A 13,136-nucleotide genomic window follows, 5' to 3' on the forward strand; every position below is an offset into this window, starting at 1 on the left:
TGAGAATGTTAATGGAGAAGTATAGAGATGGTCGGAAGGAGCTGCATTGTGTCTTTGTGGATTTAGAGAAAGTGTATGACAGAGTGCTGAGAGAGGAGCTATGGTACTGTATGAGGATGTCAGGAGTGGCAGAGAAGTATGTCAGAGTAGTTCACGATATGTATGAGAGGAGTACGACAGTAGTGAGATGTGCTGTAGGTCAGACAGAGGAGTTCAAGGTGGAGGTGGGGCTACATCAAGGATCGGCTTTGAGTCCCTTCTTGTTTGCTATGGTCATGTACAGGTTGACAGATGAGGTCAGACAGGAATCTTTGTGGACAATGATGTTTGCAGATGACATTGTGATCTGTAGTGAGAGCAGAGGTGGAGGTCTGCTCTGGAAAGAAGAGGAATGAAAGTCAGTCATGGTAAGACAGAATACATGTGTATGAGCGAGAGGGAGGTAAGTGGAACAGTGAGGTTACAGGGGGCTGAGGTCAAGAAGGTGCAGGAGTTTAAGTATTTGGGGTCAACAGTCCAGTGTGATGGGGAGTGTAGGAAAGAGGTGAAAAGGCGAGTGCAGGCAGGTTGGAGTGGGTGGAGAAAGGTGTCAGGAGTGTTGTGTGACAGAAGAGTGTCAGCAAGAATCAAAGGAAAGGTGTACAAGACAGTAGTGAGACCAGCTATGGCTGTATGGGTTAGAGAGTGGAGCAGTGAGGAAAAGACAAGAGGCAGAGATGGAGGTAGCAGAGATGAGGATGTTGAGGTTCTCTTTAGGAGTGACCAGGATGGACAGGATTAGGAATGAGCACATCAGAGGGACAGCTCAGGTCGGCTGTTTTGGGGACAAGGGTCAGAGAGGCCAGATTGAGATGGTTTGGACATGTGCAGAAGGGATAGTGGTTATATTGGTAGAAGGATGTTGGAGATGGAGCTGCCAGGCAAGAGGTCAAGAGGAAGGCCAAAGAGGAGATATACGGATGTGCTAAAAGAGGACATGAAGTTAATTGGGGTGAGAGTAGAGGATGCCGAGGATAGAGTTAGGTGGAAACAAATGATTCTCTGTGGCGACCCCTAACGTGAAAGAAGAAGAAGAGAAGACCTTTATGAATAGAGAATTTAGAATGCAATTCACAAAAAGAACAATGATAACAGTGTTTGTTTTATTTGTGTGTTTACTGTAAAAAGACCTTGGACAGATAATATCCATGCATAATCCTGTAAGTGACTTCTTCTATCTTATTGGTAATGAGATACATGGCAAAGTCCAAATCTTCTTCCAGTTCAGGTCAGTTATGAGATTTTACCAAGAAGATAAAACACATGGAACTGAGACCAAGTCTTTAAGATGTAATGCACAAATATTGCAGTTATTACATTTAATAGAAGTTAAATATATGGTTGGAATAGTTGGTTAAACAAATATATTTTATGTTCAGGCCACTTTATAACAAAAGAATAATTTATTCTTGTAAAAAATGTCTATTGGGAGAAAAAATATGTTTATAAATTAAAGGTTTGCCTGTGAAAGTTGTATAGTTATAAGGGTTTTTTTTTCAGTTAGAAAGTGAAATAAAATCCATTCTTCGTACTTTTGAAAATATGTAGTTGGATATTAAATAATGCTAAATGCTGCTTCAAAAATTGTATTGGAAGTATTACTGAGAGTAGAGAAAGTGAGAAAGTTGAGTCCACCCTGATCATAGAAGTTCATCAGAGCAGATTTTCTGATTGCTTTAGTGGTATGTTTGTTTATGTCAAGGCATAACACTGCATAAATAAGTCTTGAGATTCCTTCTGCTTGGAAGAATGGAATGGCCTTACTTGATGAGAACCATTATTGATTCTCTCACAAACAAAACACTGACATTAGAGAAATAGTAAATATGATATACAGAAGGAATGTTTTGCTATTGCACAGTCTGAACTGATCAAAGCAGCGTAGCACAGTAGCTGATGGCAGCAAAAGAGTAAACCAGTTGATGTCTTTGAACTAAATTCCTGCATTTTATAAATACAGTGTGAAAGGAGAAGATGTGTGTTCCTTGAAGCAAATGATGACCTGCAAAGTGGAACTGAATGTTTTTAGTGCACTGCTTCATCTGCTGGACCAGGTGTGCTCTGGTGACAGCGGAGTCTGCCTCGGTATAGTGCTGGTCAACAGGCCCAGGATGGAACACCTGTCGTCTCCTCTCTGCACATGCATCATCTATTTTGCTGTATAGTATTTTGAAGACAGCTCTTATCAAACACCCTCTGCCATGCCTGAGGCAAGGGACAAACAAGTAGAAGGCAAAATATGTCATAAAAACTAACAGTATAAAATATTGTGTATAAACCTACAACCATGCCAGTACAACATTAAAACATTATTTCTGTATGGTGCAGCTTGCTGCTGAATAAAAACTGGGGGGGCCTAGTAGCTTTAATAACAAAAGACAACTTTTAGATGAACACAGGCCTCAAAGCAGTGCTGTTTGTACACAAAACTCTTCCAATGTGTGAGTGAACATGCCTGGCACAGACACGAAGGTGCATGCGAGATCCTACACACTGTACACACTATGCTTTTGGTCTGTGCCACTGCATGTGTGACGTGGACTGCTGTGCCTCTAAAACTGATTGGCACAGAATCAGAACTCTTACAGTGATCAGCCAGTCACCCGTTGAGGCCGATCACACAGAATACCCGCCCGTTCCGATCTGTGACGATTGATCAGTGCATCTGTAGACCCCAATATTCGACTATTTGGATAGTTGCTTGTTGGGTAGGTAATCAGTTGTCAATTTTAGTATTCTAATGCTTGAGACAGTAGGAAATTTCAACACAGTCTGATGATGAAGATAAAAGAGAACACAATGGACACAGCTTGGTCCACTAGCTGGTATTTACTAAGGATGACAGGCAAGATGGGGAACCAGGCTTGTGTTCCATTGAGATGTTTCCCCCTGTTAAAGTTGTGCTTCTAGTAGTGCCCCCTTGGTGGTTATGGGAATGGGTAAGGTAGGGGTTCAGGTTAGGTTAGGAGAAACACATTTCAACAGGGGAACAGATCTTGACACAACACCGACATTAATCATTAGTCTGTTAAAGTGATGGCTTTCTGTCATTCAGACATGGGGCGACTTTACATTAGGGAAAAGTGAGTAGCCTAGTGTCAACAAAATCACTTAATGCATCACTGGTCTTCTAGTATCTGATTTTAACTACTGCAGTATTGCAGGGCAGTTAATTAGTAGAAATATTGCATTTGTTTTTAATTGTTGTTTAAGTTAGCATGACATTTGTATGATCCCAGTCTTTATAAATCTCAAACACTGATCACTGCATTGTTAATTTCTATTCTTCCAGGGATTCAGATCACCTGACTTAACTATGTTGATAAGCCCAGAAGAAGAGGCCCTGATTGACCAGGTGTTTGAAATCTACCTGGCAGAGCATCATCATGGTGACATTCTCCGGCTTATTACAGACGCTAATGAAGAGACCCATTACTCTGTTGTTGTTAATGCCATGACACTGTTTGATGCAAGTATGGAGGTAATGTCACCACAGCTCAAATCAATCTGCTGTATTCGGAATGAACAGAAGTATTTCATTGTATTTGAGATTTGGTCGCCTAAACCCTGATGATATGGTTAAATGCCTTATAACATTAATAGAAATGTTTTTTCTGTATAGATATATTACAATATGGCACATTTGGATGTACTCATGTAATCTTTGTTTGAACTAAATACATGGTATATGTACTGTGTGTGGCCACAGGTTGGGGACTATTTTAATGCTTATCCCAACGATGTCCTGGCTATATTTGATAAAGTATTAAACAGAACAGCCACTGAGTTATCAAAGAATGGTTCTTCCAAGCACTTTGGAGGACGAAGAACTAAAGAACATGGAATGAGACACATTCTTCATGTCCGCATTACAGGTTAGTCATCTGGCTGGGAATGATGATCATGGGTTACCAGATGTTGCTCAGAGTTTGTGATTGTGAGGCTGTTTGGTGCAGTGGTTCAGACTAAATTAACTCTCTTCTGCCCTTAAATATTGGCAAGGCAAGTTTATTTATACAGCACATTTTTATACACAAAGACAATTCAAAGCACTTCACACAATGCACACGAATAGATAAAACATTAAAATGCAGATATAGATAAATCAATGCAAATTAAAAGCAACAATTACATGACGGCACAAAGAAGCATTGTAAGTTTTTGGGTTTTGTATTTGTGTGTTCTCTACAGGTTGGTGTCTTTACTATAGAAAAGATTAGCTGGTTCAGTTGTTGGTCTTAATAGACAGAAAATAACCTCAATAAAACAAGGTGCTTTCAAAGTGTTCTTTCCAAGTTAAATCTATGCAAGATTTCATACAAGTTGTTACAATATTTCATAAAGGATTGCTGGGGTGCCAGAAAATTATTAAAGTCTATAAAATAACACTAAATATTAAGTCATTTTCATATACTTTATTGCTTAATATTTGTAAGTATTCACTGTAATTTCATGAGTCTGTTCTTTATTTGACATAAGAACTTACACTAGTCAGCCATAGCATTATGACCACTGACAAGGGAAATGAATAACATTGATTATCTCCTCAAAATGCCACCTGTCCATGTGTAGGGTACGTACGAACAGATTGTGTCCAGGGTATGAGGGGTCAGCAGTGATCTTCTCCACCTTCCTTTTGACCCATGAGGTGTACAGGTCCTCCATGGAGGGCAGGCTCACACCATTGACCTTTTCTGCAGTCCTGACTGTCCGCTGGAGTCTGTACTTGTCCTGTTTGGTTGCTGAGCCAAACCAGACAGTGATGGAGGTGCAGAGAACAGACTCAATGATTCCTCTGTAGAACTGTATCAGCAGCTCCTGGGGCAGGTCGAACTTCCTGAGCTGGCGCAGGAAGTACATCCTCTGCTGTGCCTTCTTGGTGATGGTCCTGATGTTGGACGTCCACTTCAGGTCCTGGGAGATAGTGGAGCCCAGGAACTTGTAGGACTTTACTGCTGATACAGTGCTGCCAAGTATAATAAGTGGGGGTAAGGTGGGAGAGCTCTTCCTGAAGTCCACTGTCATCTCTACTGTTTTGAGCGTGTTCAGCTCCAGGTTCTTGTGGCTACACCACCGGACCAGCTGCTCAACTTCTCGTCTATAGGCTGACTCGTCACCGTCTTGGATGAGACCAATGACCGTTGTATCATCAGCAAACTTTAGGAGCTTGACAGAGGGGTCCTTCGAGATGCAGTTGTTGGTGTAGAGTGAAAACAGCAGAGGGGAGAACACACATCCCTGGGGGGCACCTGTGCTTATTGTCTGGGTGCTGGATGTGGGTTTCCCCAGCCTCACCTGCTGGAGATGTGCTGGACAAACAAATCCAATCCATGGGGCTGTGCCTTGCAGCTTAAAGGGCTACTGATGTCTTGGTGCCAGATACCAAAGGACACCTTCAGAGGTCTGTGAAGTCCATGCTTTGACAAGTCAGAGTTATTTTGTTGGCAAAAGGGGGACCTATGGAATATTAGGCAGCTAGTCAATATGTTATGGGCGGGTGGCTGTGGCTCAGGAGGTAGAGCGGGTTGTCTCCTAACCGGAAGATTGGTGGTTCAATTCCCAGCTTGTCCAGTCCACATGTCGAAGTGTCCTTGAGCAAGACAGTGAGCCCCCATTTGCGCCCGGTGAGGACACCAGTGTGTGAATTTGTGAGTGCTTGGAGTGCGAATGGGTGAATGGCCAAATGGTGTGAAAGCACTTTAAGTGTGCTGCAATGCACAGAAAAGTGCTATACAAGTATAAGACCGTTTATGGCTGCTGGCGATTTTCCTATTAAAATCATGTCTTTAATTTTCTGTTGTTTGTCACTTGTGTGCCCAGGTCTGCCATTGTGTCCAGAGATGACCAGAGACACCATTCCCCGGTCCAGAGATGTAGAGCACTTTTTGTCTGTGACTGGTATTGTCATACGCAGCGGTGTTGCCAAGGTAACAACATGGCCCACATTCAGTTTTCACCATTTAGCTGAAATTGAATTGAATGGAGCTTGTTCCACCATTTTGCATCTTCTGCTCATCCTTTAGCAACAGCTTTTGTTTCTGGAGTAAACTAAACTTGATGAATTGTTATTTTTACATGAGCAGAACATTTGTCGGGATGGAACACAAATACGTTGGTCTTTCTTTAGATATGAGAACACTCATTGGCATAATGCCTTCCCTACCCTTAATCTACATCCTTAACCATCACAACTAAATGCCTAACCCTATCCTAATTCTCACCTCATTCCTAAAAGTTGTAACCTTCATACATTCGTTTGAAGTGGTGAGGACCAGACAAAATGTCCTAATGATGCCAAAATTTTATTATAATTATTTGTTTGAAGTGTTGAGGACCACACAAAATGTCCTAATGATGCCAAAATTTTATTATAATTATTTGTTTGAAGTGTTGAGGACCACACAAAATGTCCTAATGATGCCAAAATTGTATTATAATTATATCTTATATTATAATTATATCTAATGATATCTTTCTCCGCCTCAACACCAGTCAGTCAGAACTGAAGCCTCTTGGATGAGAGGTGAAACGTCTTCGACCTAGAAATGTGGTCCAATTGATTTTTTTTCAGCTTACTATGACCTGGATGACTGAGAATCTGCACAGACATACAGTATATCTAATGAGCCACTTAATGAGACACACGCATGTTTATTTTAATTCCTCATAGAGACTACACATTTCCTGGAAACCTACCCTAATATCAAGCAGGCGAAATTAGTTTCCATCATAGGGATGCAGGACTCGGGCTTAGAAATAAAGGAGTTTGGACATCCAGAAGAAGTTCAAAGTAGAGCAGCTGCATTTAAAATGCTACTAGTTGATAACAGTGCACCTCCGTGTTTGTTTTGAAGTGAAGTCCCAGGAATCGCCACTCTGAAATCATTTGGTAAAAACGACATGTGCGTGTGGTCCTGCATCTTGACTGAACTGTCTAGTTTTGGTTAAGATTAGAAAATCCACTTGTGTGAACCAGGTACAAGACACTTTATGTTAATTTTTCCTTTGATTTTTCACCTGTCTCTGTGTGGTTGTGGTGTTTACTTTAATTACTGGTAATTCAAATGGTTCAACTGAAAAGGGTCTGCTGTATAGTTGTGGCTGAACAATGAGAGCACAGATGTCTGGTTACTTTTGATTATTGCCATGTCTTCATTTTAAATATCATTATTATTAGTAGTAGTAGTAGTAGTAGTAGTAGTAGTAGTAGTAGTAGTAGTTGTTGGTTAGTTTGATTTTCTTTGAGTTGTACTTAGAATCATCTCCCCCTTCCCTCCATAGGTTCTGGAATATGAGCGTGATTACATGTGCGCAAAGTGTCGCCATGTTTTCACAGTGCAGGCTGATTTTGACCAGTTCTATACTTTTGTTCCTCCAACGACTTGCCCTAACCCTGATGGCTGTAACTCGTACAAATTCAGTTGTCTGTCTGGAGGATCTGAGCCAGCTGTCTGCAGGGACTATCAGGAGATCAAAATACAAGAGCAAGTAGGACAGCTGTGACTGTGATCCCCATTTTTTTCTCTTTCATAACATTGTGATCTCTCATGTGATATTGCTACTGTTTTCATCAAATAAAGTTAATTTGCATAGTGTCTGAAATATGGATTGTAATTTTAGTGAGTGTAATCTTGCTCCCTACCACAGGTGCAGAAGCTGTCAGTGGGCAGTATTCCTCGTTCTATGGTGGTGGTCCTGGAGGATGACCTGGTTGACAGTTGTAAATCTGGTATGAACTGTAAATAGCCAAGTTTGACAAGAGAGACATACTGCTAGCGCCTCCAAACAGTCCATAATGCAACTGCCAGTCCACCTCAGGTGGAGGGATGCTGTTCCGCCCATCCATGCTCAATGGCTCAAGGATATTATGTCAAGCTTGAGTCTTGAGAAGATCTACTATTCAGTCTCTAACTCAAAATTTTGAAATGTGTGTGGTCTGTTTCTGGAATATTTTGAGAAACTCCAGTTGATCTGAAAATTAGTTGTTTTTTATTCTTCTTTAATTAATTGCATTTACCCACTCTTTGATTTGTACTTTTATTTATTTATTTGTTTCCCTTTTCTCTCTCCTGTGCTCTGGCTCGGTGATTGTTAGTACTGTTAGAAGACTAGAGGGTTATTGTGTTGGATGGAAACAAAGAAAATCAAAAATATGTTGGATTAAAAAAATAATGCAACTGCAAGTGTAGTTCATTTCAAAGTCATGTTGGACCTCAATGCATGTTAGTACCAGTGCCAGCAGGAGGTTTTGTCATTACACTGACTGCCTCTGATGTGACTGCTGTCAACCAGCAACACATCATTGCTATCTCTTTGACCACTCTGTAATAGAAAACAGCATTCTGATACACATAATTGTGGCGGCAATTCTCTATCACAACTGTAGCCAGAGGATTCAAAACAAAACATCTTGGCAGTATTGATCCCTTTGTTGATTAATCAAGACGCACGATACAAAGTATAAAGTGTGTTTTAACTTGGTGTTCTTCTTGTTCTTATATACTTGCACTTATCTATCTTTTGTTCCTTTCTGTGAAAGCTTGCATTCATCCTACTTCTCAAAACAATCTTCAGATGTCATTACTATCTGTCCTTTGTGTTTGGCATGATTCATAATTCATTCCATTCTCAATACCTTCTCAAAGGAGGCATGATGAAAATAATTTTACCCACTGCATGATCTTTGACTTTCAGTTAGTTTTTGTCCTTTGCTACATCCTATGAGAAAGAAACTGCTTTTGCTTTATCTAATATCAATTTGGCTTGCTTCTGCAGAAAGTACAATGCACCTTATCATTTTAGATGAGACAACATGCTAACATAATGCATCAAATATGAAAATCAGTGACTGAATTATTTGTACTACATAAACAATGTGTCACTGTGATTCATAGTCTTTTGCTGTGATTGTATTGTGATACAAGATGAGAAATCAGTTGGATGTAGACTTTCCACCGCAACATGCTGCCACACAATGCATTGTGGCAGCATGAAGACTGAAATGAAATGAGACACCACAGTATTTGTTTTCACATGATGTCAGTGCCATGCTCATGCTGTAGCCTTCAGTAATTTTGGACTGTGTGGGGTGCTCACAGGAGATGAAGTGACCGTCTATGGGGTAATGTGCCAGCGCTGGAAGCCCTTTTATGATGGCACTTGCTGTGATGTGGAGCTGGTCCTCAAAGCTAACAACGTAGAAGTAAACAACCAGCAACCTGCTGCTGCTCTGCTAATGAAGGATGTTCAGAAAGAATTTGACGACTTCTGGAATAGCTACAAACATGATCCCATAGCTGGTATGTAAGATTTTGCCTCACAACACTAGCAATTTTACTATATTTTTATTTATTTACTTCACAACTGTTATTCTCCCCCCTCTCTGTAGGAAGGAACCAGATCTTGTTGAGTTTGTGCCCACAAGTATTTGGCATGTATGTGATTAAACTGGCGGTGGCCATGGTGTTGGCTGGCGGGGTGCAGAGAATTGATTCTTCTGGGACCAAAATCAGGGGTAACTCTTGTTTCTTATTTGTTCAAGCAACTGAAAAGTAGGGCACCTACATTTCAGTTTTTTGCCATTTTGTAACTTATAAAAATGGCAATGACTTTACATTTTTTTTGTACACACCTAAGCATACTTTTTATGAGCTGCAAGTGAGAGAGTCTGGTTCTTTTTTTCTGCCGTATGTTGTCACAATACAGGTATTACTGGTAAAACAATTTGTTTTAGGTCCATGTAATTACCACTTAGCTTTATGGTTGCTTCTAAAAGGCCACAGCATAACTGGCCTGGCTTATCATTCAGCCAGCTGGTGGGCCGAGCTGGCTTTTTGCCACTACTAAAACTGGTCCCCAGTGTTGTCAACTGCACTGTGTGGTTGGGCTGGCCCTCTTCCTATTCACTTTAATACAAAAAGACCCTGCACTAAGTTCAAACTCAATTTGTAGTCATTTAAAAATTAAACACCAAGCCAAAATACTTCAGGGATGCAACTGATCATTCATAGTCTCACTTTTGTCATTGGATCAACTGGTCCTCTGTGCAGTGCTTTCTCACTGTGGGGTTGTACTTAATTTGTCTAGGTGAGTGTCATATGTTACTGGTTGGAGACCCTGGCACAGCGAAGTCTCAATTCCTGAAGTATGCAGCTAAGATTATGCCTCACTCTGTACTCACAGCTGGAATTGGATCAACAAGTGCAGGTAGGCCATATTCATTGTTAGCTGTCAGGTTAAAAGAGTTGCCACTTTCTGAGGTGTCCCAGTAGCCGAATGGTTACACTGCAGCACAACATATACCAGGCACAGTGCATGTGTGATGTTGGCGGTTTGAGTCCAACTGCCGACCTTTGTCACTGGTCTCTTCATCTATCTCCTCATTTTTTGTCTGCCTCTCAGTCACCCACTTTGAGATATGGGTGTGTGTGAATCTAAATAAAGGCGTAAATGCACAAGTAGTTTAATTATTTAAAAAAAATAGCCTATTCAAGCTATTTATCAGGAAGTTGCCATTAATAGCTTGAACTTTTTCAGATAAAGAATTATGCATTCTTACATACAATCATATCCAATCAGTGGTATTACTCATTTTATTAAACTTTCTGGCACATTATGACATTTGTTGAAGGGTTGACGGTAGCAGCAGTAAAAGATGGAGGTGATTGGCATCTTGAGGCAGGAGCCCTGGTCCTGTCAGATGGTGGTTTGTGCTGCATTGATGAATTCAACAGTATCAAGGAACATGACCGCATCAGCATCCATGAAGCTATGGAGCAACAGTCTATTAGTGTGGCCAAAGCCGGGTAGGACACTCATGCATACATATCTATATGATCATAGAATTATAATTTAGGCAAATAACACCACATCTGGTTTTAATCTTGGAGAATAGCAGTGCCATTACTGCCCTAAATCAGATTAGAGATAGCAAAAATATGGTTATCAATGATATAAGGTCACCCAAAAATAAAGCAGAGCTGTAGTGTTGTCAGATTTTTGTTTGTACCGATCGCCAATCACATAAGATTTTAATCATTCCTATTTGTTTTCTACCCTTTATGTGCATAATATATATTAAATATATGGACATATGGCAGTCGGATTAAATTAAAGTGAACCCTGGCTGCAAAACAAGCTTTAGAACATATTTACTGAGACCTGGCAGTAATAAATTATTTATATAGGGTTTATTTATATAGGGTACTATATAAATAAATAAAATATACAGACTCGCAAGTATACTAGTAGGGATGGGACAATATACCGAAGTTTAATATATCACAATACAATATACATACGTAAGAAACTTCATTAAATAACATATTTATTGACGCATATTGGAGTTGCTTTGAAAACGGAAGTTGACTTAACTTTGAAGTTCAAATGAAAAATGTAATTCCTTAAACACATGCATGTGCAGAATTATTCAACCCCCAGCTTTGGTACTTTGTTAGAAGTTATAAAAGCTAAAGGATGCTCCACAAATGTTTTCAGTAACTGCTGACGAGCTTCATACACCTCTCGATCACAATCTTTACCCATTCTTCATGTGCAAAAGTCTCTAGCTCAGTGATGTTTGATGGCTTCCATGCTGCAACTGCCTTCTTCATATCCCACCAAAGATTTTCAATTGGATTTAAATGTGGTGACTGAGAAGGTCACTCCAGGACGTTCCAGGGTCTTTTTCTCAACAAAGTTTTGGTTGACTTGAAGGTGTGCTTGGGATCATTGTCGTGCTGGAAAGTCCAGTGATCACCAAGGTTTAATTAGTCAGCAGAAGGCATCACGTTCCTCTTTAAAATTGCCTGGTACTTCTGGGAATCCATGATGCCAGGTACACAATGAAGTTTGCCAGTTCCTCCCACAGAAAAGCAGCCCCACATCATCAATGAACCACCTCCATGCTTGACCATGGGGATGGTATTCTTCTGGTCATAAGCCTGACTTTTCGCATGCCAGACATACTGCTGGTCAATATGTTCATGTCTCTACTATAATTAGGAAAATGACTGATAACTACGTTTAGGCCCTTTTGTTTTTTTGTTTTTGTTTTTTTGAGCCAATCCCAGCTGACATTAAGCCCGTGGTTCTCAAAGTGTGGGGCGCGCCCCCCTAGTGGGGAATAAAGACATGACAGGTGGGGCGCAATAAACGGAGAAAATTAGAAATGGGTCGTTAATACAAGTAAATTAAAATAACATCAGTTCAGGGCCCGGGAGAAAAAAGTGGAACCATAGTACAACAATAACGGTTTAACATTGGCATGTTAACTGCAGCGCAACAATATAAGGAAACATTCACACAGAGGGCCAATAGTGTACATAGTGGGCATAATAACGTAAATGGATAAATTTGTTACATGGACCACAAAAAAAGCAGGCGATTCAGCACAAGCAGACAAAGAAACAACAGGCAGTAGCCTTATCAACCAAAAAGCCAGCTGTAAAGAAAATATGATGAAGCCCATCTTGCGCTTGGATTCACGGTGGGAATGGTGGGGGCAGAAGAGGGACCCATGTGTGTCTTGTGTCTTAAACAGCTGGCAGCAGACAGCATGAGACCCAACAAATTAAGAAGACATTTAGAGACAACACACCCCAGTCAATTGCTGAGCAGCTCATTTTCCCTGCTGCTGTAGACATGGTGTCAGTTATGCTGAATGAAACAAGTGCTGCAAAATTGAAAACTATCCCCCTGTCAAACGATATAGTTGCGCTTATATTTTATTCGTTTTCAACTTAGTGTTGAAAATTGGCCAATTTTGTTATTTTTTGACAAGTGGGGCTTGAAAATTCGCCCACCCTCTTAAGTGGGGAATGACAAAAAATGTTTGAGAACCACTGCATTAGGCAAGAGGTGAGTTACACCCTGGACAGTTTGCCAGTCTATCACAGGGCTGATATGTAGACAAACAACTACACTCACTCCTACAGGCAATTTAGAGTCACCAGTCAACCTAGACTGCATGTCTTTGGACTGTGGGAGGAAGCCGGACTACCCGGAGAAACCCTGCAAAGGGAGAACATGCAAACTCCACACAGAAAGGCACTGGGTTGGCTGGTGTTATCCAAATAAATATTTTATTATTTATTTTT

General features: G+C 40.6%; 1 protein-coding gene across 1 annotated transcript in view; it reads left to right on the forward strand.

Annotated features, from left to right (window-relative positions):
- The window catches only part of mcm9 (minichromosome maintenance 9 homologous recombination repair factor), a 25,457-nt gene that overhangs the window by 2,911 nt on the left and 9,410 nt on the right, over positions 1-13,136 (forward strand). Inside the window, exons 2-10 of the mRNA XM_020611482.1 lie at positions 3,332-3,520; positions 3,749-3,914; positions 5,860-5,966; positions 7,321-7,527; positions 7,687-7,768; positions 9,138-9,338; positions 9,428-9,553; positions 10,126-10,245; positions 10,670-10,844. Of these exons, the coding sequence (XP_020467138.1) occupies positions 3,332-3,520; positions 3,749-3,914; positions 5,860-5,966; positions 7,321-7,527; positions 7,687-7,768; positions 9,138-9,338; positions 9,428-9,553; positions 10,126-10,245; positions 10,670-10,844 (1,373 nt within the window). The remainder of the gene's footprint in view (positions 1-3,331; positions 3,521-3,748; positions 3,915-5,859; positions 5,967-7,320; positions 7,528-7,686; positions 7,769-9,137; positions 9,339-9,427; positions 9,554-10,125; positions 10,246-10,669; positions 10,845-13,136) is intronic.

This window comes from Monopterus albus, unplaced genomic scaffold (assembly GCF_001952655.1).
Source record: "Monopterus albus unplaced genomic scaffold, M_albus_1.0 scaffold114.1, whole genome shotgun sequence".
NCBI classification, from domain to species: domain Eukaryota; kingdom Metazoa; phylum Chordata; class Actinopteri; order Synbranchiformes; family Synbranchidae; genus Monopterus; species Monopterus albus.